The sequence below is a fragment of the Notothenia rossii genome (genome assembly GCF_949606895.1).
Source record: "Notothenia rossii genome assembly, chromosome: 8".
Classification (NCBI taxonomy): Eukaryota; Metazoa; Chordata; class Actinopteri; order Perciformes; family Nototheniidae; genus Notothenia; species Notothenia rossii.
In genome coordinates, this window is record NC_136906.1 from 67,951,770 (window position 1) to 67,975,714 (window position 23,945).

Genomic DNA, 23,945 nt, shown 5'->3' on the forward strand with positions numbered 1-23,945 from the left:
ACGGTCCAATGTACATTTTATTTTTAGATAAATGAGATGCGACTACCTGCCACTGACTTTGCCACTGCTGTGACAGTGTCTGCTACCTCAGCTGATCCCCAGAGCTCAGTGGATGAGTCATCTGCGTAGTTTTTTAAGAAACGGAGAAGAAATGCGGCACAAATGCATATTTCGACCTTTAACGAGTCACTCGGTTTCTTCACTGCTGCTTTTTCTGTCACACAAGCTCGGCAAAAGCTTTTGAATAGAAACTGTTCTGCTGCGACTTGCTTCTCCGACAAATTATTTTCTAGCATTAAAACCTCATTACAAGGAGGCTGCATGCAACGTGGCTTTGCATTTTAAACAGGTGTGTACTATCTCCTATGAAACACTATTGTGTACAAAACACTGTGTTCTTTCAAAAGACTGAACATTTTATAGGGAGGAGTTGTGTATTATAAGCAGGCATTTTGGCCTGTGGTCACAACATTATCTGGGGAACAAGAATGTGTTCAATTGTATTAGTCTGTCCATTAGATAGATAGATAGATAGATAGATAGATAGATAGATAGATAGATAGATATATAGATAGATATTAAAATAATAGTCACCAAAACCGGATCCAACCTCTGTGGACTCCACCTGTGTACTCTCTTGAAAAATAGATTTTGAATCTTAATAATACCTCTCCTAGTCAAATATTTTCTTTGGGTAAGTTTCCTTATTGCTAAGGGAAGAGACATAAATCTGTCTGCTATCCAGCTGTGTCTTCATCACATATGTAAGAAAAGCTTGGCTTCTCTAACCCTGAATTATCCTTCAGCCTGTTCCTAATCAGGTATGCTGGAAATATATCTGTGTTTATTAGTAGGCATACTCTCAGTGGGCTATATGATTGATCTTGTATGCAGATCCCCTATCTGATGCGGTTGAACACAATCCCTGGGGGGCTTTGGAGAGGTAACATTCAGCATGATAATATTTAGAGGAGGAAAACCAAATGATATACGGGGGTTTATCACCCTGGAGCCTGACACAGATAACAGAGGAATGATTCATAATAAACTGGATTACGTTAGATTGCAAAGGACTTGTGTTTGCATGCTAGCGGCATTTAAGTGAATTCCCTAGCTGACACTTGAAGAAAAATCTATTATATTTAGATCCAGGCTGTGTCAAACCCTTCCCCTTCCATATACAACCCCACTTATGCTTTCACTCTTACCTGTCTGTGTCCAAAGTCATTTAGGATGGTGGCCAGTTTCTTGGTGATGGGGTACTGACGCTGGGCGACGAAGGCCGGGTTGGGGTCCCTCCAGTCTATGGAGAGCCGATGAAGCCACATGTCTGCCTGCTGCAGGTGAGGCTGCTTCAGACTGGGATCGAAGCAGTGGACCTCACATCCCGCCCTGGAGAGGGAACGCTCCAAGGTCCGGTCATCCGCACCCAGCCTGCAGCAACACGGCACAGGACAATCAGGTTAAATATATATTATATTTAAACTTTCTTGGTATAAGCAAAAAATATGTACTTAGTCCAGAGGGGTCATGAGATTTAAATCAAAGTTAGCTTATTTTTGATTATAGTTCATGAAGAAAAACATTTCACATTTTACAACTTTGGCTTTGTTTGTTTAATACACAAAACTAAATGCGTATAGCTATAGTGGAACAGCAGTTTCATGTTGTCTAAACTCATCATCATTTTAAATTATCCTGTTTTGCTATTCGACAATATACACAAATGAAAGCTGAGGCTGATGGGAATTTAATGCATTTGACAGGTTTCACTCCAATGTAAATTGAGCTGAAACTACAAAACTGACATGTATTGCAATACGGTTTGTTAAGAACTCATTTTAATCAAAGAACCAGACATTTATTTTATGTAACGAAGAAACATGGTTAATGACAGAAATGGTACGGACAATCTGCATCAAACAACACACTTCACTGCGATACTGAATTCACCTGCCACCCTAAAAGCAATAAATAAATAATCAATGGGAAACTTCCTATCGACATAGAAATAAATCAAAGTTTCTCTCCCTAACTTTTATATTCTTTCTGTTGCTGCTATTCTCTTTTTACCACCCCTCTCCTCTCTAATTCTGCAATTGTCTCCCTTTCTTCCGTTCTCAGTCATTGTCTCCACATTCCCTTTAGTCTAGTTTGTGCTGCGGTTGTATTCTGTAATTACAGCAGGGAGTTCATTTCGCAACACAAGCAGTACATGCTTTTAAAGATGAGGCACTTGGTCTGTGAATGCATCCCACTAGCAGGCAGATGAGGGACGACTATATGAGAGATTGAGATGCAACTAGACGTTTATTTCACCAAATCAATATTTCAATTATTCTCTGAGGGGGTGTTTTGACCAGGAATCGCTGCAGTGACACTTCAGAAGACAGGGATCAGGGATTACTCATGATTGTTGGAATCACAGCACATCAGGAGCACTTGTGTATGACAGGGCCGGTCTCTACTAGCTGTAATATCCTCTCTCCTGAGACCGTGCCACAGCTGTGACACTCTGTTGACTAGAATGTCATGGCAACCGGATATGAAGATGTGTGTGCGTGTGAGGAGTCACAATCACACGATGGATTTGTTAATCTGATAAACAGAGCCTTAATTATGTCTGTCCTCGCTCTGAACTATAATGTCAACAGCCTCTGGAGGTTGTGGACCTCAGAGGTGGCTGAGGATGTTTACCAAAGGTTGAGTGGGCTTCCTACCCCCATGCCTTTTTATCAATCCCCCCTTACATTGTTCCCTTGGTTTCAAATAGCATCGTGTTCGAACAATATTGCTGTCTCCATGACTGTCTGTCTCTTCACCTCCTTCTTTCTCTCTCTTTCTCTCACTGCCGCGCCCCTCATGTTACACATTGCAGCTCATTTACATGTGCATGTTTAATGAGCTATGCCCTCGGCTTTATAAGTACATGGACTACAGTCTGCAGGCAAAGTTATAGTTAGAGGAACTTCTTTAAGTAAAAGAAACCCTTTCAGTGCCGTGAAACAGTTTCACCTACCTGGAATGCAGTTATTATGAACTGGCCCTTAAAACAAGTGTTATTAGGGTGAAGCACTGTCTCCAAATTTAAAAGAAACTTCAATATTTCTGAAGTGGAGGTACTTCTGCATGAAGTGAAGGCCAAACCAACTTCATATTTAGTAGCATCAGTAGTGGTTTTAAAATATCACAAAAAAAGTAGCATGGGATGCTATTACTTGTTTAAAAGATTAGAAAACTATATAGAGCAGACATCAACAAAACAAAATAGAACACATAACAAATCTGATTTATTATATAAGGCTCTTCTTTTCACAGTTTTATAGAACCTGCCGTATTTAATGTTTCATGGTAGGATTTTATGTATACTTGAAGACGTACAGTAAGGTTGTACATTTTATGGCCTAAATATGATATTTTGCTACTAATTTCTATTTTCTAATTCTATATTCCAATTCATAATTTCTTCTTTCTAATGTTGCTAGGAAGACACTTTTAAAAAGGAACAAAGAAATCTAATGGAGCCACTGGTAGCTTTATTAGGATGTTTGAACGGCTGCTGACAAGTTCAGAGGCTTACTTTGTCTGTCAAGAATGTGATTTTTATACAGTGGATGATTCATCCTCTTAAAAAACCTTTGATTACAGTAAGCATCTAATAATGTATGATATTATCATTGACACTAGCATAAGAGGATGATGGAGGATGAGAGAGGTAAGATGGAGTATCAGAGGTCAAAGGTGGATAACTGCTCTTTCATGTGGAAAAACTTCCTGTGACCCCCCCACTCCGCACCAGCATCCCCCACCATGTGACCAATCACAGAGCAGCAGCTCATCCTGCCCAGACACAGCCGTCCACGCCTCGTTAAACTGTATGCAAATTAGACGCCGCACTCGTAAACACACACACACACACACACACACACACACACACACACACACACACACACACACACACACACACACACACACACACACACACACACACACACACACACACACACACACACACACACACACACACACACACACACACACACACACACACACACACACACACATACTCAAATGCACTCAGGAGTACACACACAATTGTACATACTCGGTAATGCACTGTGTTCAGCAGTGTACACAGACTTAAAGTTCTATTAGTACTTGACATTTTCATTACAGTCAGTTTTATGAGCATCAGTGGACTGTAGTGGAGGGTTATGCAAGTCTGCTGTACAGTAGGATACTAAGCATACCTGGTATAGATTCAAGAGTATGACCATGAAGTCTCTTTGTGTGTGTGTGTGTGTGTGTGTGTGCAGTGTGCGAAAAAGTACACGTCCCACCGTCCGGGACGTGTTATTTACAATATCGGACAAGTAGATATTTCAATTGACTTGTCCGGCGGACAAGTGACGTTTTTCGCCCTGATTTATTGATAAATTCAGTTTACAGAAGGCAGAACTCATTCGCAAATTGTCAGTGTCCGCCATTGTTTGTTTAGAAATGTTAGTTTCGGTTCTGCTTGTCGATTCCTAAGGGAATGCATCTCGCCGCTTTCTGTACAGTTAGGGCGGGGCGGGGCAGCGCTGGAAGTGTAGCACAGTGGCAGGGTTGGGAAGCAAAACTCTGTTCCGAGTAGGAACAAATAACAATTGTCCGGTACCGGGATTAATAAGAGTTGTGGGGACAGGAGGCGAGGCCGAGCCCCGCGGACCACAGCTCTCTCTCTCTCTATTCTCCGGATCAGCTGTTCGCTGCATGGTGCAGCTCAGCGTCTCTCTCTCTTTCTACACACAGCGGATCCGCTGCCCGTTTAACAGCCTCATCTTTTTCAAACTTTCTTATGTTCTTTCTCTAATACGTAATGAAGGTTATTAAGCGTTTTAGCTCCTGTGTTGTTAATATTGACCGCCATTTCCTTTATGAAGTGAAGCAGCCTCCCTGTGTCCTCGCGCTGTCCTCACATCCCCGGACCCCCAGACTCGGAGGAGCACAGGGATGTCAGTATTGTTTATGAAGCAGGGTATAGAAAGTACATTATTGAAATGAAAATACTATTTATTTACTTTTACAAACAGTGAGCAGCTGGGCAGCTGCAGCATGTAATACACATGCGTAAGGACATGTGTAAGCGTGCAAGCGTCTTTGAGTTGTAGAAAAGCGCTAGGCCTTATTATTAGGCTACTAATAAGTAGCCTAATAATTAATTATTACTTATTATTATAAGCTATTATTATTAGCCTATTATCATTATATTTAAGGCCTAGCGCTTTTCTACATAGGCAGGTATCAGGCAGGTTGCAGTGTAACATCAGAGGAGACTGGGCCAATTGTACATTCTCAAACTGCACCACTTAGAACTAACTAAATAATGAAGAGATTATTTTTATATAGTTGTATTCAATAACCATAAGAAATTAAACAGTATGAAGTGATTTGTAAATAGGAATACAGATTTGACTTAATGTTTTCATAAATATATTTTTCTCCCACTTTATCATGGGACTTATTTTTACCCTCTGAAAGAACCGAAAATAACCAGAATCGAAAAGCAGAACCGGAATCGTTCGAATCCAAACGATACCCAACCCTATGTGTGAAAATGTAAAATACGATGGCGAAGAAGAAGATTCCAGTGGCCCCATTTTTGTCCGTTCTGGACAAGTGAAAAATGTATTCGGACAAGTAAATTGCCAAACTCACTTGTCCATGGACAAGTACTCTCTAAAAACTTTTTCTCACACTGGTGTGTGTGTGTGTGTGTGTGTGTGTGTGTGTGTGTGTGTGTGTGTGCGTGCGTGCGTGCGTGCGTGCGTGCGTGCGTGCGTGCGTGTGTGTGTGTGTATTTGTGTGTGCTATGAATCTAGGTCAGATAGGGGACACAGAGAGGAGAACATCCCTTGGCAAATTCTGGAAAGGTAGAACTTTAGAGAGCAGTTTGTCGTGTTGAACTGTTATTCTGGGCTCTTAGGACTTTTCTTTTGTTAGCATAAACTAGATTTTTTCATTGAATTTTATTTTTAAGGTCATCTCGCTGTTATTGCATAAGCCAGAGTTGAGGGGCGACTAAGAGTAATTTGAATTCCTTCCAGAGTCTTTAAGGGATCAGATAGATAGAAGGAACAATGGTAATGTGTCTTTCATTGACATGAGAAAATCAGAGCTGTGAGTCACATTTTCCCAAGCTGATATTCAGGTCAAATGTTACATTTTTGCATAAATCACTGAGAGGACACGTAGTACTCCCTTTACTTTTGTTGCATTTCCATGTAGCTGGCCTGCACGAGTGACTCCCCATCAATCAGCCGGAGGATATCAGATGTGTTTTCCTTCAATCTCTCCACTTGACCCCTGAGCTCTTCTCCAAAGAAAGGCAGGAAGCTAAAAGCAGCCATTCCCCCCCACCCGCCCCCTTTCTCTCCCGCATCCGTATCTGTGCCCTGCCTGCCTTGATAACAGCACACCTGTTCTGTCTTTCAACAGTCAAATTAATAAGCTCCCTCTCTCTTGCAGGAAAATCCCTCGAGACCTTCGCAGCACCTCAGCCCAGCAGAGGCCCAGCAGGGAATAAGCCGAGCCGAACTGATCCTCGACACAAAGCCAAATGGGAGTGATTGACTCTCCAATCTTAAGAAGGTCAAATACCTCGGTGGCCTGGCTGACTCCATTCCAGATTACTTGCCACTCAAGCAGAGGAAGCAGAGGTGGAGTGGATGTGACGTTCCACGCTGATGTTGGAGGTATAGCTCAGGCCGATAGAGGCTTATCTGTACTCTTATTACCGTGTTACTCATCAAATCAAATTGCCCAGAAAACTGAGATAACCACACAAAAGAGAAAAACATAACTGCTACCCGGCACAAAAAGGTGAGCTGAACATTTCAAAGCTGTCAGAGAAAGACAGATTCTGAAAAAAATATGTTCCGTTGGCAATTAGTCTTTAAAATGAAGACATAAAAAGACAAGGCGAAAAGAACAGGGAACGTAGAGACAGAGATCCTGTATTGTGGAAAATAGCCGTTATTCTTTGAAGAAGTAGTTAGAGAAAACCCTGGAAAAGAAGTGAATAGTTACGGGTGAAGCAACAGTGGCAGTTGTGAGTAGAGATATCACAGCCTGCCACAGAACCAGATGCTCTGAATATCTGTCGCACCTACAGATAACCTACAGAAAACTAATGTTGTGAACACATCCGTTGCTCTACAGATGCAGCACACGACAGCTTGTCTGAAGAATCTGGTGTAATAATTTTTGTGAACATCAATATTATTTAGATGAGACGGGGAAGGTAAAGATTTGCGTTTGGGAATGAATGTTTTTATTGGAAGGCAAAGGGAGTGTTTGTTTGTACGCACCCAAAAGAGTAAACCCGGCAGTGTTTGCTCTGTATTCTGTGGCTCAGGCTGTATTTGGGGTCCAGACATGCAGCCCAGGCCCCTTTGGTCCCCTCCTGAGCAGCTTCATCACCGGTCAAAGATGCACACGACACCTGGACACATAAAAAACACACATGTTATAACAGCCACATCTGATAATAAGAAGCAGAGCATCTTATATCTTTACACATATAATGTTACATCAGAAAGAACAAGCACTACAATGGGAAATCATTGGTATTTCTATTATAGGAATGTGTTTTATTGACTTACTTTCTACACAGTGTTAACACAATATTCCTGTGCTTAAGGAGCTACAAAGTATGTTAGTACATCATGCAATAACCTCAACAAGTTGTTGAGGTTATGGTTGTTGACAACAACCATAACCTTGTGTATACAGCGAGCATTTAAGCACTTATGTGTGGCAAGTATCATTTACTGGATGAATGTGTGGTTTGTAACATTTTGGAGTGTAAATGAAGTTGAACCAGGCATTAAAAGGACCGTTTGTGGTCGGTCTTAAGCTTATGACACATTTTGTTCTGAGTGCATTTGAGTTAAACAGCATTAGTCCAACGTAGCATATAGTCACAATAGATTAGGAGCCAGCATTTAAAAGTTAAGAGTGGCAGCTTGGTTGACACTCCCTGACCTTTCCTGATTTGATGAACATATTTTCTTAAAATATCTTAACATAAATGTTATGAATCAGTGAAAGCTGCTGCTGAATTTGACCCTGGGCTAGTGTGTGTTTGGGCCTCAGTGTCCAACTACAATATGCATACTATTCATCATGATATACAGCTGGGGCAGATGCTTCTGCCAAGTCTCAGCAGTACGATGATACATTTTGATAACAAGAGGAGTTTGAAGTAATCCTTCTTGATGTGCTTTTTCTGTACAGATTGTTAGGAGTTTTCAGTGTGTTTATGGGAGAGCCGTTGTTTATATAAATCATGCACCTGCATAAACTGTGCACATATACCCTGTAAACATGTGCATACATGTCAGCGTGTTGGTTGTGTATACATCTGCAGTTTCACAAAAAGAGACCAAGCTCTGGCTCAGGAGCTGCTGCTCAAATGTTTGCTGTCTGGTTTCTTTAAGCTCCTTCTGCTGCAGAGATTCAGTTTGCAGAGAAGGAACAATATTAGCTCAGACATGATGAATTGAAACATAAATCTATAGTTCGACTGTCCATCATTCAAGTGTAAACAAGATGGGATCAGTGCATTTTGTACTGCCCACTGTGTATTATATATTGTTCAAGCTGACATAGTTTGACAGGGTCAATGAAAGGAAACCTGAGCTAAATGTTCTACAGCAAGAAAGAATGAAGAAAGGATGAGTGCTTTCTAAATTAATTATGTTGCCAAGGAACAATGGGAACTGTGTGCCAGCCTTATGAAATCATGTCTATTGTTAACTTAAAATTGACTTTTGAAACTGTTACTTGTGCTTGGGGCGGGAAGCATCCTGATCAAATGTCCTTACCAAATCAAAGGGCTCCTTTTGATTTAAAGAAGCAGCAACTCTTTCTCTAAGGCTGAGTCCGGTCACCATAAACAGGAAGCTCATATGGGCTTCTTGTATCTGCAATCTCAACCTTTCTCCCACTACAAAAGCTTTGCCTTCATTGCTTAACTCCATCTTCCCAACAATTGTAGATTGCCTTCAGCTCTTGTTGCACCTATCTGCCTGTCGATTTCACATATATTTTCTTCCTGACTCACGAATAAGACTTCAAGATACTTGAACTCCTCACTTGGGGCAGCAAATCACTCCAAACCCAGATGGGTAAATACACCGTCTCTGTCAGATGAAGCAAAGGCCCAGAAAAGCAATTCTGATGTTCCCAAACAGAAAACTACTCTCCTGTGGCTGTGTCTTGATGCACTCTCCATTACAATGACAGAGAGAATCAGTGACATGGTACATCATTCCTGGCAGAGTCCTGATCCAACTCATCACTAGGTAGTGTACTCCAACACCTATCCTAGCGGGTGGTGTGGCCCTTTCACAGTTCAGTGACAGGTCAGGCAGCGACCAGCTGAGTCAAGTGCAGTGTTGTTGCAAAAGGCACCAGATTTGTACTGTACATGTGGGCGGCGCAATAATGTTTTTCAATTAGTTTTGAACATGCTTCATTATGCCTGTCTCTCTTAATGTGTTCCAGCTGAAAGCATTCATCAGCACTCAAAGAGAGCAATGAAATAAAAAATCACTCTTGATTATTTTCCTACGTGTGCAGACCTGGCATTGAACTGCTGAACACCTTGAACTGAATAGAGGGCTGTGAAAAACGACTCGTTTGCATTGAGCACGTATTAAAATGAACAGTACATACTTATGTTGCTTAGAAAAGCAGAAAAATGTTCTGCAGTGCATTTCATGCTGTTAAAAATACATTCATATAACCACTACCTCCTATATGTGTGTGTACTGGTGCATTTATGCAACATACTCTGACTCCTATTGATTAGACAGTTGTGTCGCAGGCCATCTCTCTGAGTAACTGCTCCACCAGGCACTGTGTCAGTCAGCATTACAACTGAGGATGCTGCTGTACCCCCCCCCCCCAACTCCCCCCCCCCACCCTCAGCTGTCAGTGTGTATGATGATGACACACACACACACACACACACACACACACACACACACACACACACACACACACACACACACACACACACACACACACACACACACACACACACACACACACACACACACACACACACACACACACACACACACACAGGCTTTTTCAATCCCTCAATCTTTTTCAAATGATGATGCTGAACATCTTAATCGATTTCAAGTAATTTAATACCGACATAAACCAACAAACAAACAAACCACAACATCTCATTGATTTAGTGTGAACAGAGGGGCTGTGAGTTTCATCTGTATGGAGATCAATATAGTAATGAATTATGTGTGTGCTGTCAAGCAAGACAAATGCTCTCTGGCCGAGCTGAATGTCAAAGAGGTGCCAGTGTAGCTCAGTCATGGCCCGATAGATACAGCCTTTGCTCTGATATACCAAACAAAGACCTGTCAAAATAAGGCTCTTCATAGCCTTCAATGGCAACATCTACTCTGTGTTCAAAAACAAGTCTTACTGACACAGTTCTGCACCTACTTACAACAATTAGTTCATCTTTTGTTAAAACAAGTTGTTGTGTTCCCTGGTAAAATACAGCTGAATGAATTACTGTGAAAATCACAGGTACAAAATATAGAAAAACAACACATTACCAGTGGAACAAAGTAAAAACACACAACCGTTGTGCGCCAAGAATTAAGCTGTTATGATTAACTGAATTCACATCCTGTCTAAAAGCAGGATTATATTTCATCCCTGTGAAAACATGTTCAGGTTGTCTACACATGGAATCAGCAGAGTCAACTGCGCCATGAAACAACCAATCCTTTTTATCTGTTTCACACTTTTAATAAAGCTGTTGCATCTTCATCTTCATCTTCGTTGTACTGAATGTAGGCTTCAGTAAGAATTGAACCGACTGCAGTTTGTTCCATGACTGCAAATAATAACAGATATGCAACAGGAACTTGCTCGAAATACCAGTGAGAATACAAACAATGATGACTCACTTGTGGTGTTGTGATGTAGTTGAGGAACCTTTTGGCTTCATCCTCCAGAGAATGACTCACAGCAGCCCAGGGCTCCAAGTCTATGTGCCACCGAGGAGTCTGTAGTGAAGCACAGACACACACACACACACAAAATATAATCAATAACGATAAATAGAACATTACAATTGACGGTTATTTAACTTCAAAGTAGGCCGCTCTTTCTAAAAGAAATCCAGAGCAAGGACAACAACAAAGAGTGCTTTATTCACCTAGGTTTTAGAACACTTGTTCATAGCTGCTGAAGGAACTAGGTCACAATGTCCTCGGTGGATAATTTTACCCCCAACCTGTGTGTCAAATCACAAAAACACTGCACATTTGTATTGTTTTCTGCAACATTCGGCCTGCTATTTATTCTCTTGTATTCTGCGCTCCAAGGTACAGATACACACATATCGACTGTAAGTCCAGCTGTGTTTCATAGTAAAAAATAAGAGCTCAGATTTCCCCATCAGTTTGCTGCAGCAGCACATTGCTGTGATCACATTCCTGAAGCCTGGCAGAGCTCTGCTGCACAGCCTGCTTCATTTATACAGGAATGTGTCTGTTTACGATTTGAAGAAAGGCGATGGCGATGGAGAGAAAAGAAAACGAGGATCAGAGCACCGATGATGCATTTGCCGGTTACACAATCATTTCTTGGGTCAAACAACATGTCCAAGCGTTCATTAGCAGCGCTGGTATAAATTATCCCGAGTGATTTCACGATAGAGTGCTCCCCTGCCCGCGACACTACTGCATTGTCATTTTGTTTTATAGACACTGCAGTTTATTTTCAGATTTGTTCACGGTGATGCACAGATTATGTTTGTTTAGTGAACAAAATCATGTTTGAGTTTGTTCAGTGCTGTGGGCACATCTGGAGAGCAATCTGCAAAGGGCACTTTGGTGACATAAGGTCTGTGTTGGAATTCTCCCCCATGTTTCCATTCCTCTTTTCTTCCCTCTCTCCTCACAGATATGCCCTCCAGTTTAGTTATGCAGGCTCAACACATTTTGCTCTGCAACAATACAGTTCATGCCAACAAAAATGGCATATGTGTGATTTCAGGGGTGTCAAACTGGGCCAAATCCGGCCCACAAGAGCTTGCAAAGAATATAATACGTTTATTATAAGGTTACGTACTGCTTTACAGGACCACGTTGCCCATAAACTACATGTCTCACAATGCATCTCATTTTGTGAGATACGCACTGAAGAGACTTGCAATAACTAGCAATGATTTGCCCTAGACTTCTGCTTTCAGACGTAGTTAATTATGAAGTTATTACCCTATCTGATAATAATCCAATGCAGAGGAAATATTGTAAAATAATACGTTATTTTATATATTATATATATTTATCTATGTATATTTATATAGTCTTAAAGTTACCACTGACCCTTTGAGTGCATCCATAATTCTAATGTGGCCCGCGATGAAATTGAGTTTGACACCCCTGATTTAGATAGTGTTTATGTCAACTCCCTCATATTTCATTTTTGTAACAAGTGGATAGTTCACATTCATAGAATAGATATAATTGAAGGGATGAAACCCTCTTTAATGATCACACACAGTGACATTTGGCCTCTGCATTTAACCAACCCGTAGGAGCAGTGGGCAGCTATCGTACAGCGCCCGGGGAGCAATGGGGAGTGAGTGGCATGGGGGCTAGTCCGGTGCCTTGCTTAAGGGCACCACGGCAGGGCCCAGGAGGTGAACTGGTAGCATTCCATACTCCATATTTTAGGTCTGGTCGGGGACTTGAACCGGCGACCCTACGGCTCCCAGTCCAAGCCCCGACTGACTGAGCCACTGCCGGACACTCAAGCACACACAGAATTCGTACACACTGTATAATTGTATCTACTTCAATCATTATCAGCATACAAGTTGAAAGAACATGTAGCCCAAAAATGTCAGATATAAACAAGTATGTAGACTCGTATGTGCACACACTTTTATAAATCACTTAGGTACACTCCAACATATGCATCATGTCTGCGCTGCATTTAGATGATCTACTAATGCGTTTTCCATGGTAGGGCTGCCTTTTCTTTTCCAATACTCTTGCACAATGAAAAATGCATGCAAACGTATGTACTATACATTACCTGCACATGCACTCTAATCACTCTGCTTATACATTTTCTATCGCAGCACAGTTGGGGTCATTTCTTAAGTGAAGCTGAAGCTGGACCTGCCAACGCAGAAAGTCAGCTGTCATTTTAATGGCTGCATTTCTGGATCCACACGACACTATTTACTGTTTGGCATTTAATCCTTTAATCGATTTGCGGCGTGTTAAAACATCTGAATGCTTTCCTCAAACCTCTCTCTCCTCCCTCTCCATTTCTGTTCCTCCCTCTCTGACTCTACATCTTCATTTATTCTCTTTGTTGTTTCTCTTGCTGCCACTTTATATTTCTACAGTGTCTCAGTTAAAAAATAATTGCACCTGTGGCTTCGACATATCAAGGTTCAAGGTTCTTTATTGTCAAACTAACATTAGCTACAGAGTAATTACGTCGTTGAAAATCTTAGGTCACAGGCTTCTCCAACAATGCAACACAATAATACAGATACGCAGACAATATTAAAACAATATGATAAACATACTTAGAACAGATAGGGTCATGTATTTGCTTAGGTGGGTTTAAGACTATATTCATTGTTTCCTTTAGTTAGAGTTGCCACCGAAAGAAACACCACAACTTGGCCACACAACAGAGAGCAAATACATGTATAAATATATAATTGTATTTCATCATCATTAATGTTCTAGAGCACCATATAGATTGAATAATAATAATATTAAAAAAAGAATATTTCTTCTGGCTTTTACCTATCGCTAAGCCTCTACGGGGAGACTGTTGTTCAACCCTTCCATACAACTTTGATTCAGCCGAAAAACTATTTTGCAATGGCCAAAAGCTGTCAAACAATCCGCCTGCAGATGAACAAAACTGAAATAACAACCTGAACCAGCCTTGCTCTGAAACTCTTACAGTAAGGCCAGGAGAGTTTGACAGGGGCAGAAACACTGCATGTCGGTCTAAGCCTGTTATTTGTACGTAAACAAAAAACATCTACTTTTCGGAATCCCGGGGGTTAAGAAAGCTTGCAGCTGCCCTTTTTAATCTCCTTACCGAATCCTCCCTGCAAAGCTCAGCTATCAGGCCCATACATCAGCCCAGGACAGGTTGGGACAGGACTGCTGATCCTAGAGCAGATATGTTGGTCAGTGGACTCGCTGGGAGTTTGCAGAGTGTGAATAACAACATAAAGGTGAAAAGTGGAGAACGAAAGAACAATGATGTTCAAGGCAGACATATTGCATGAAAGGAACAGAGATATTGACATATTTTGCCAATGGAAAAAGGTGTGCTTAGCTTTCTAGCTGAAGGTCTCTACTAAAAAATGGCAGTTATCTAACTCCAGCAACTCAGACTTTCAATCCACATCTGTTTTCCTCGCAGGCGGCAATTATTTTCTCTTCATGTTAAGGTATTTGTTGGAAATTAAATCTGACCTTTCTACAACAACATTTTTTTAAATTTCTGCATTATAGCTAAGATACAAATAGAGATGTTTTTGTGCCTTTACGCACACATTATGCTATGCATGTCTGGGAGCTATTAGTTACTGCTGAATCATCACTTAGCAGCGGTGATGAGATAAGTGTAAAGCCTCATGTTCAGTTAAGCACAACAAGTGATCAGTGCCTCAGGGACAGCAGAGGCAAGGGGTGTTAATAACAAGCACACAGAACATCACTCAAAACTGTCGAGTCTCAGCTCTTTAGACCTTAATCCCAAGACATTAGATATAACAACATCCTCAGCATGAGCAATTCAGGTGGCTGCTTTGAATGGAAGGATGGATAATGGACAATTTGGATTCTGTCGCTGTGACGACATTGGGAACTTCAAACGGTTCTGAAGGAAATGTATAAAACATTTAATATAACATACTGTATTTGGCAACTAATTAAAATCACTGAAAGAAGTTGAATCGTCAGTTAAAATGGAAATTCTGAAGATTAAATTAAACTTCAAACACTGAGATATCTTGACACAAAGTAATGTACGTGCGCTTGCTGACAAACATTTGCATAGGATTAATTTAAAATGCTGAATGTAGTTGCAGTAGATACAGTATAACACCACTCCGAGTGTAAGTGTAAGGGCCACCCACTGGTTCCCATTCAGATTAACACTGTTATCTCATTTTTTCATCATTAGCTGCTAGCTGCCATCTAAGCTGTCACCAGGCTGAGAGCTGTGGGGAGGCAATCCCTCAGTCATAGATATGCTCTGAATAAAAAGTGCTGAAAGGAGTAGATGATTCAGTCGAAGCGTAGTTGATCCATTTAGCTGGAAAGTTTCATTCAAGAGGTGAAAAGCTGACACCTGAAAAAGTGTCATTTGAATTTTTTATTTAATCCATCTTTTAATTAACCAAATAAAACCAATTGAGATAACTCTTTGATATTACAAAATATATTTTTTATTTAATTAATCTTGAGACAAAGTAAACGAGTAACTAAATTGCTCTACATTTGTCGTTGATCTTGCTTTTTCTTTTTCCTGCCTTTCATTTCCATTTGATCTGTTGGGAAATGGATGTTTTTTTAACATCCCTTCTCCCTCTTTGATCGCTCTGTTATGGGGCCTTTCTGCATGGCCTGCCTTGTCTTGATGGAGCTGGGTGTGTTTGTGAATCTGTTCCTCTCAGCCTGGTGAGAGAGAAGTGTGAGCAGCCAGGCCAAGCATGAGTAACCCTTCAGGGAGGAGAGGATGGAAGGGTGGACAAGAGATGACTGGATACAACAAGAGAGGACAGAACAATGAAGGGAAGGTGGTGAGAAGACAGGAGGATGAGCAGAAGGCACACTACAAAAACTCGAGTACATTTGTCTAATATGTACTCAGAATATGTGTTTAAACTTGCTATAAGACTTCAGAAGTGAAAATGCAGTGAGATATAGGGTCTTGTTTTTAGACAATGCATCATCTTGTTAAGTCAAATCTTATCTTCAATCTTATTTTGAGCTGTATTTCAGATGAAACATATTTCTTTTTCTAACTAACATCAGAAAAACAGAACACTTTTGAGCATTTGCGGCTTATATTGTAACACAACATTTCCTGATTCTGGTCAAATATAATTCAAAAATAAGTACTCCCAGCTAACTGCAAGATCTGATTTATCTAAATATTCCGTCTTATTTCAAGAAATCTTACCAAGCAAATGTTCACTTGTTCTATTGGTAGATCTTTGTACTTATTTCAAGCGAAAACACCTTGTTTTCATTATTGTTTAAGCGATTTTGGAGCAGCATTTTTTCCAGTGAAGAGGGTTAGATGGACCTGAAAGCAGAGAAGGAAATGTACCTCATTGTGAAGGAATAGAGTTTAACACCTGTATATGGATTAACATGAAGAATCAAAAAGGCGGTTCATATCGATCCATAATGGCCAGAGCATCTCAGAGAGTGGAAACAAATGACAGCTGGTGTATCAAATGTCACGAGGTGAGCTGTGCCTATTTGGAAACCATAAGGCCACAGACACACTGCTGCCAAGTCGGCCCTGTCTGTTGGTAAAGTGCCGAGGTGGCAGAGTGTCAGACCTGCTGCTCATTGTTTAGAGATTGCTCTCAGAGGAGTCTATACCACCAAGCTGAGGAGTCACCAGGTTCAAGCTTTCAGTTCAACACTGTGAGGATTGTTATTTTAACACTCTTTTGAAGTTAGGAAATGGTCTTTGACATGCTACATTTTCCTGACAGCTTGAGTAAAAAGTGGACAGCGCCTCTGTGCCAAATCAAGGTCAAGACTTGCGATGGAGTGGGCAGACAGAGACGTTTTGGTTTAATGAAACAGCAGGTGGCTGATTCACATTAGCCTCCCTCTGAGTTCCTGTTAGTGAATCCAAAAGAGAAAAAGAGAATTAGTGAAGTAAAATGTTTTGGTTTCTTCTGTGATGCTCAGAGCTTTGATGCAATGTAACATTTATCACAGCCTAGAGCTTAATTATTTTTGAAGAAACATTATCAGTTTGTGAATTGCAAAGTTACATTCGTTTTTTTACAAGGAAAATACAATAGAATAGAATTGTATATGATAATAGTGAGTCAGACAGGTTTGATGTATCGGTCTGATCGGAGATTTTAAATCACCGAAATGAAAAGCTTTCAGGGGCACATTGTGTTGTTGTGATAGACCAAACATTGAGAGCATAATAAAAAGTGAATGTTGAAAGGATTGATGCGGACAGCATGACTGCATAATAAATAAAGCATAATCACAGAGAATCAGGCTTACTGAGCTCTATCGTTCTGACTAATCTGGTAGATATGGGGAGATGGACAGTCACACCAGACCCAGCTGCCTCCGCTTCCTGCACTGTCATCTCTATTCCTCTGGCTCACGGACCAATCCCAGCTCACTGTCAGAGTACAGTGAGAGACAGAGTGGGTATAACAGAATTAAAGGGGAGGATTACCCTGATCTTGTTTTAATAAAGGCAGTAATCTCAGAAGAGTTTAGCTTGAGTCTCAGAGGCAGAGTGATGTGGAAGAGTGGAGGAGAGGAGGGATGCATGAGCAAGTGGGTGGAAGTTAACTTTAAGTGAAGGAGAGAGGAATTGGAGGTTGAGGAACAGATGGTGTGTAGATGAAGGATGAAGAGATTGCTGTCCTCTCTGTTCTGATTTTTCTTTGTAGGACACATCTAACAAACCCACATCTGGTATGCATTCATCAGAGAGAGCTGGACAAATAATCCTAGAAGTGTTTGTATTACAGTGGTGGACTTGAATTAATCTTCGAATATCATTTGACATTGATGCTATTAATTCATGCGAACGACACTGAGTTTCATTACAGCACACACACGCACCTACGTGGCAGTCTCTTTTTATGTCCATCTTTTTATGTCCATCTAGCTTAAATCTAAGTTGATCTGTGAGCATTGCTTAACATTCTTTCCAGTGCAAAGCATGTGCATATTCCTGTTTTTGGTCCAGGTGCCTCATTACAAACATCCTCAATATACTGTGTTCGGCCAGAAGAACTATACCAGTACTTTGAATCTTTTACGGAAGTGCATGACAGACTACATAACACATGAGTTGAATGAAAGATACATTCAAGATAATGGTAGCATCAAAAGGGCATGATAGATTTCTTTGTGGCAAGAATAAAAACCTCTCAAAAAACTGACGTACCATTTTAAAAATAAATAATGAGTTCTTCTCCACTCAAAGTCACATATAAATCGACTTCCAGCCCTTTTTCTTTTCTGATTGCTGCCCATTTCCAGCACTGTCTTAACATTGACTGTAAGGGTAACATCAGCCATTTTGACAGCAAAAGTGTGTGTTTGGAAGACTTTTAATAGTAAATCTTTGAAGAGAGCAGTTGTCATTTAAAGCAAACTATTACAGTACACTTTATGTTATGTAGCTGATAGAAATCCAATAAAAATGTGTGGTTTTGTGTAATTATGGTATTATACATAGCCACAGTGGGGAATTACACTTTTTAAAGGGCTTGTAAAATTAACCAAACACTGCTCGCTGCTGGGTGTAATTTGTTAAGGAAAGGCAGCTGTGTGTGTTTTGGTTTGAAACATTCCCATCAGTTATATAAGGTTTCCAGTAAACAACACTAAACAGATGCTCTTATCACACACGTACATACATTGACATACATGCATACACATTAAAGCCAGTTGGAGTCCTTTCACATCTCATGGCACATGCTGTCAACTTAAATATCTATGGGACTTGCGGTTGCCTTGGAAACACAGTCCTTCCATTCACATCTTACATACTCATGCACACATTCATAAATGCATCCAGGCATTTACAGATGCTGCTATTCTCGCCAGACACCAGAGCACATCGGTATACTTTTAACTCCTTGCTGTCCTAAAGGTCTCATATGTGATGAGTGCTTTCCCGGGTGTTGATGATTCTGTTCAACATGCAGTCATCATAGTCATACGCATATAGACATGTAGTTGAGATCAAAATAAAGTTTGAATAATGTTAAGTTGGCCGCTTCCCTACTTAACATTCCTGTAATGTATGCCATGTGGGCAAAGTTGTGGTCTCATTTGATCCTATCCTGTTTGGCCACCGACCAAAGAGACAGATGGAGGCTTATTGTTAGCAGGCTTGCAGTTAAAATCGGCTTGTGAGTGTGTGAGTCAATCTATGCACGCGCCTGTCTTCCTGGACACTATCCCAGATACGAAATCTGTGTTAGATGTTGATAAGAGCAGAGCGAGCCCACTGAGCACCATATGACATGTATTTCCTGAGATGGAGCTGGAAAAAACCGAGAGTGACAGCAACATGGACAAAGACAGGCAGTCATTTTAACTTTCTGCTCATCCTTTTTCTATTCTTGTCAATCTGTCTGTTTGTTTGTTTTTGCACATAAATAATTGCTGAATATGAAAAATTAAAGAGATGGCAAGGGGATGTATATTATAGTCTTGTCATAGCGTAATTGTCCATGTTCATGATTGTTATGAGATTTGAGTCCGGCCAACATCATGGCTAAGCAGTGGTGTCTCCAAAAGCACTCGGCTTTTTGTGTTTCTAATTTCATCCCCCTTCTCTTTGCCTGCAACTCCATATGTTTTCCATTCTCATTATCCCCTTGTAGCATTTATCAAATACATACTGAATATATACAGTGGTAGTGAGAGGCAGAGATAACGTTTTCAAAGCGGTTTAAACAGGGCTTTAGAGGTACCAAAAGCTTTTTAAGTGTGTGTTCCTGAGGTCCATTGGCCCTCTCTGTTGCTTTAAGGGCTAAGTAGGGTTTGTTGTCTTTGTAACTAAACACAGGTACACATGAAATGCCACCAATATGGGGTTTTTGCTACATAAACAAACCTTTTGGGTGATACACAAAGGGCCATTTTGTAGAAGCAGGTATTAATGGTGAGTTTGAATGTATGTGTAAAGAGATGGGGCAGAGTAAGTGATTGGAGCGAGGGCGTCCCATTTCAGAGGTCAATGCACTCATTCATATCAGTTGGGGGGGAGACCGACAACTTTCCGGAATGTTCCAGACAAGGCGTCCATGTCTGAGGGGAGTATTGTGCGAACGAGACTCTGGACTTGACAGTTTGACACCGACTTTTCCCCCTCCAGTGGGAGTCTTTGTTAGATTCCAGTTAGCGCACACAACAGACCCACTGTTAACTCGGTTGATAATATAAAGAGCTTGAAGTAGCTTCTGTTTTCCATATGCAACATATGGTTTTCATCATCTCGTTTGAGTCAGGGTTGGTATGGATCTACGATTAAAAGTGGAGATCAGAAGCCAAAGCACTGAAACCTTTTTTCAAGAGCAAAGTCTTATAAAAACAGAGATTGATTGGGGATCCATAATGTTCCTATTTATGAGATAATAAAAGAGGTTTTGTCTTCTCAGCTGCAGATACACTCTCAGATGTTTCTCTTGTTAAAAAAGTGTGTAAATCCTTCCTCATGCGATTAAATAGTCATATTTCTGTAAACTTTGCCAAGAGGGGGTGATTGATTATCTGAAAGGTCTCTTTGTGCTTTTCCCACCCTATAACTTTACTTAGACTGAGATACTAATCTCCCATTGAGCAAGCAAAGCTGCTGGAATAGAGCCGTTTACTTCTCCAGGGTGGCTTGCGTGTGCAGGGTGATGTAGGAAATCAAAGGGCTTGCATGTCTAAACATATGTATTTCTCAGCTCTGATCTCATGGGCCCGGCTGTTTCAAGGTGCTTGTGATGCTATAGAGCGAATTATTTTGCTCTTGTTGCAGCCTGCAAAATAACAGGAAAATATGCTTAAAAGTGCAACAGCAGACAAACCTTAAAGCTAACATTTGACAATTGGACAATAAGCTTATTGCTTAGAGGCAGATAAAAAGATAAAAACCAGGATTAAACAAACAAGATGTAAAACAATATTTAAGGAGTCGCTTGTAGGTAGTCTGGACCACTGTTTTCATTTTGCTTGCAGTGTCTGTGCTAAGCTAACTGTATCATTGCTGTGGCTTTATTATAGGACCAGGCACATCGTGGTATCATTCCATTTTTATTTAACTTTTGGCATGAAAGAAGAAAAGCTTATGGTATTTCCCAAAATGTTGAACTATTTGTGTTGGTCTTTTAAAAAATAATTTGCACCGCTGCTGATATGTTGACAACTATCTGCTTCCACCATTTTTTCTTTAGGTTATTTACATTTCAGTTTTAACTTACTCCAGTTTTGTATTTACATTTAAACAATTAAGTGACTCATGACTAAACCCATACGTTTTTGCTTAAACAAATGTTGCTTCAAAAGGCCATCTTTTTCCTTGGCCATGAAGATTTGTGTAGAATCAGCCAATATAAGAGTCTAAATAAACGTCAGCTCTCCAGACGTTGATTCCTTGAGACTCTCTGGTTCCCAGGATGCCCCAGCTAGAGGTTAAAGAGGCCTGAGAACTGACTCCAGTCACACATTGGGGATTACAGAAGTCAACCTCTCATTCTTTATTAACTAGCAGCCTCTCTCTCGCTCTCTCTGTCTCTCCCTCTGTTGAGCCAGGGGTCTTTCATATTTCTAAAGCATGACCAAGGTCACTGGGTTTCTGCGTTATAAATTCCACTTGAGGCCCAATACTGGCTGGCAGTGGTTGGCACAGACAGCACAAGGTGACATTTTCTGTTCTGGCTTTATACCAACACTAAGCTAATCATCGTTCCGAGTATTCATTCCAAATCCCACTGATTCTTACTTGAGGAAAAGTAATTAATACTAAAAATGAATAAGATAAATGAACTTATGTCCCAGTCTAATTAAAGAAATCATTTGCATCAAAGTACAGACTGCTCTGCCTTTTTGGTGGTTTTTGGTAGAATCAAATCACAATCAAAAGTGTTTTAGTCAGACAGAAGGAATTAGAGTCAACTCAAGGGACATGACATTGTTTATATATTTCTCCTCCTCTGGATTCCTTTCATTTCTCTTTGTCTAGACTGTCAGTAAACAAACACCTAATTTGCATTTCTGAGAATCCGTCATTGTTTCTTACATCAGCAGGATAATAATGGAAAGTGATATCTGCTATTATTGCTATCTCCCACTGTGTGGCTTTGTAAAACTAAATCAAAAAGATCAGTTATTGCGAAGCGGTGCACGGATTACCTTTTTATTTCTTTATAATCCTTTCCGCTGGTTATATATTATAAAATCCTATTCAACCAAGAGGCCTGTCTCAAAGGATGCAGGGTTTCTCTTTGCTTTACTTATGTGATCTATGTGCTGCGTGGCTTTTGGCTTTGAGGTTGAGTGTGTGTGACATGTGAATGACAGCTGGCCCATCTGGGAGGAATCTGAGAGTGACACTGGGACATCGTTCCTATAGAAAGCTCTGCAGTGCTCACCCACTCACAGTACCTTCACTGTGAAGTAGGAATCTGTGGAGAGCAGGCAGGGAGAACTGTATACCTAAACTTTATTAATCTACTTTGAACACTCATTTTTACATTTCTGTTTTGTTTCTTTCAATGGCAGGTTATACAGTAGGAGAAGTGATTTTAAAATGTATGAAGGATAAATCACTTCAAAGCTGCTTGTTTACCATACTTTTGGGAACATACTGTCTTATGGAAGTGGAACTTCTGTGTGAACTATTCATATCTTAAACTGCACTGTAACTTTTTATTCATGTACTTTTTATTCATGTGCTTTTTATTCATGTGCTTTTTATTCATGTACTTTTTATTCATGTATTTTTTCTTTTGATGTTGCTTTTATGATCTTTTCTTTTAATGACTGTTTTTAAATGCCTTTGTCTGAATGTCTTTCATTTTTGTAAAGCACCTTGAATTGCCTTGTGTTGAAAGGTGCTATATAAATAAACTTGCCTTGCCTTGCCTTGCCTTACATTTGAGAAAACCATGTCTCAATTGTCGCTTTAAGCACCCCATTTCCTCTTGCTCAAATATTTTCACACGCAAGGGAAGTTAGAGACTTTGAAGTTGTTTGACTAAATGAGGAGTTTGAGGCACTTGTTGCAGTTTAGCACCGGGTCAAGATGGTCCCTGTTATCCCAGAATTTGAGACCTTATAAGGTTGCTTAATATGATACTTTCTAAATTGAAGGTTTAAGTTACTTAATTGCACATTATTATAACGTATATACACATAGTCTGCTGTAGATGGGGAACAGGAAGTTTCATAGGAATTGACTGTAACGGAATTGGTGCAAATATGTATGTCACACTCAAATTGACAAGTCAAAATGTTGGTAAGTCTCTGACATTTTAGCTCTAGCTTCATCAATTTAAGATATATAAAAAAACAAGAAGATGGCCGAACTGGGGCTACAGTGACTACATGAAGTCATCTGTCCAATACACAGAGACCAAACTGAAATCAACCTTCTATCAAACTACCCCTATTGTGTAAGTAACATTGGATTAGCACTTTTAAAACAGTTTTGTTTTATTATGCTAATGAGCAACATGCTAACAGACCAACCGAGGATGATGAACAGGAATGTACAGCACCTGCTAAACATCAGAAGTGTTGGTGTTGGGGCCAATACTGCAAACCTTGACTTTTTGTTGTTGCAATGTATTATTTCTTGATATGTAACATAACAATGCACCAGCATGCTTTGTAGTAGCATTTCCTCCTCATACAATGGCAGTGAGTGTAGGAGGCATAGGGCTAATAAGCATATAGAGTCGTCTGGTAACTTCTGGTGATTTTTGAACTGCTGGCAGCCAATCTTCTTTTCAAAAGCTTTTAGCTGGAGCGATTGAAATGTGTTGGAGTGCTTCACTGTGACTTGGGGGCAATAGTCTGTTTATTACTGTGTTAAAATAAGGAGGCTGAGTCATCAGTGCCTGTTGTTTCTGCTCTGTC

At 40.4% G+C, this 23,945-nt stretch overlaps 1 protein-coding gene across 1 annotated transcript in view; it reads right to left on the bottom strand.

The window, feature by feature from the left end:
* mettl24 (methyltransferase like 24) overlaps window positions 1-23,945 on the bottom strand; it is a 29,411-nt gene that overhangs the window by 2,176 nt on the left and 3,290 nt on the right. Inside the window, exons 2-4 of the mRNA XM_079646302.1 lie at window positions 10,995-11,093; window positions 7,353-7,486; window positions 1,209-1,434 (exon numbers count right to left, since the gene is read on the bottom strand). Of these exons, the coding sequence (XP_079502428.1) occupies window positions 1,209-1,434; window positions 7,353-7,486; window positions 10,995-11,093 (459 nt within the window). The remainder of the gene's footprint in view (window positions 1-1,208; window positions 1,435-7,352; window positions 7,487-10,994; window positions 11,094-23,945) is intronic.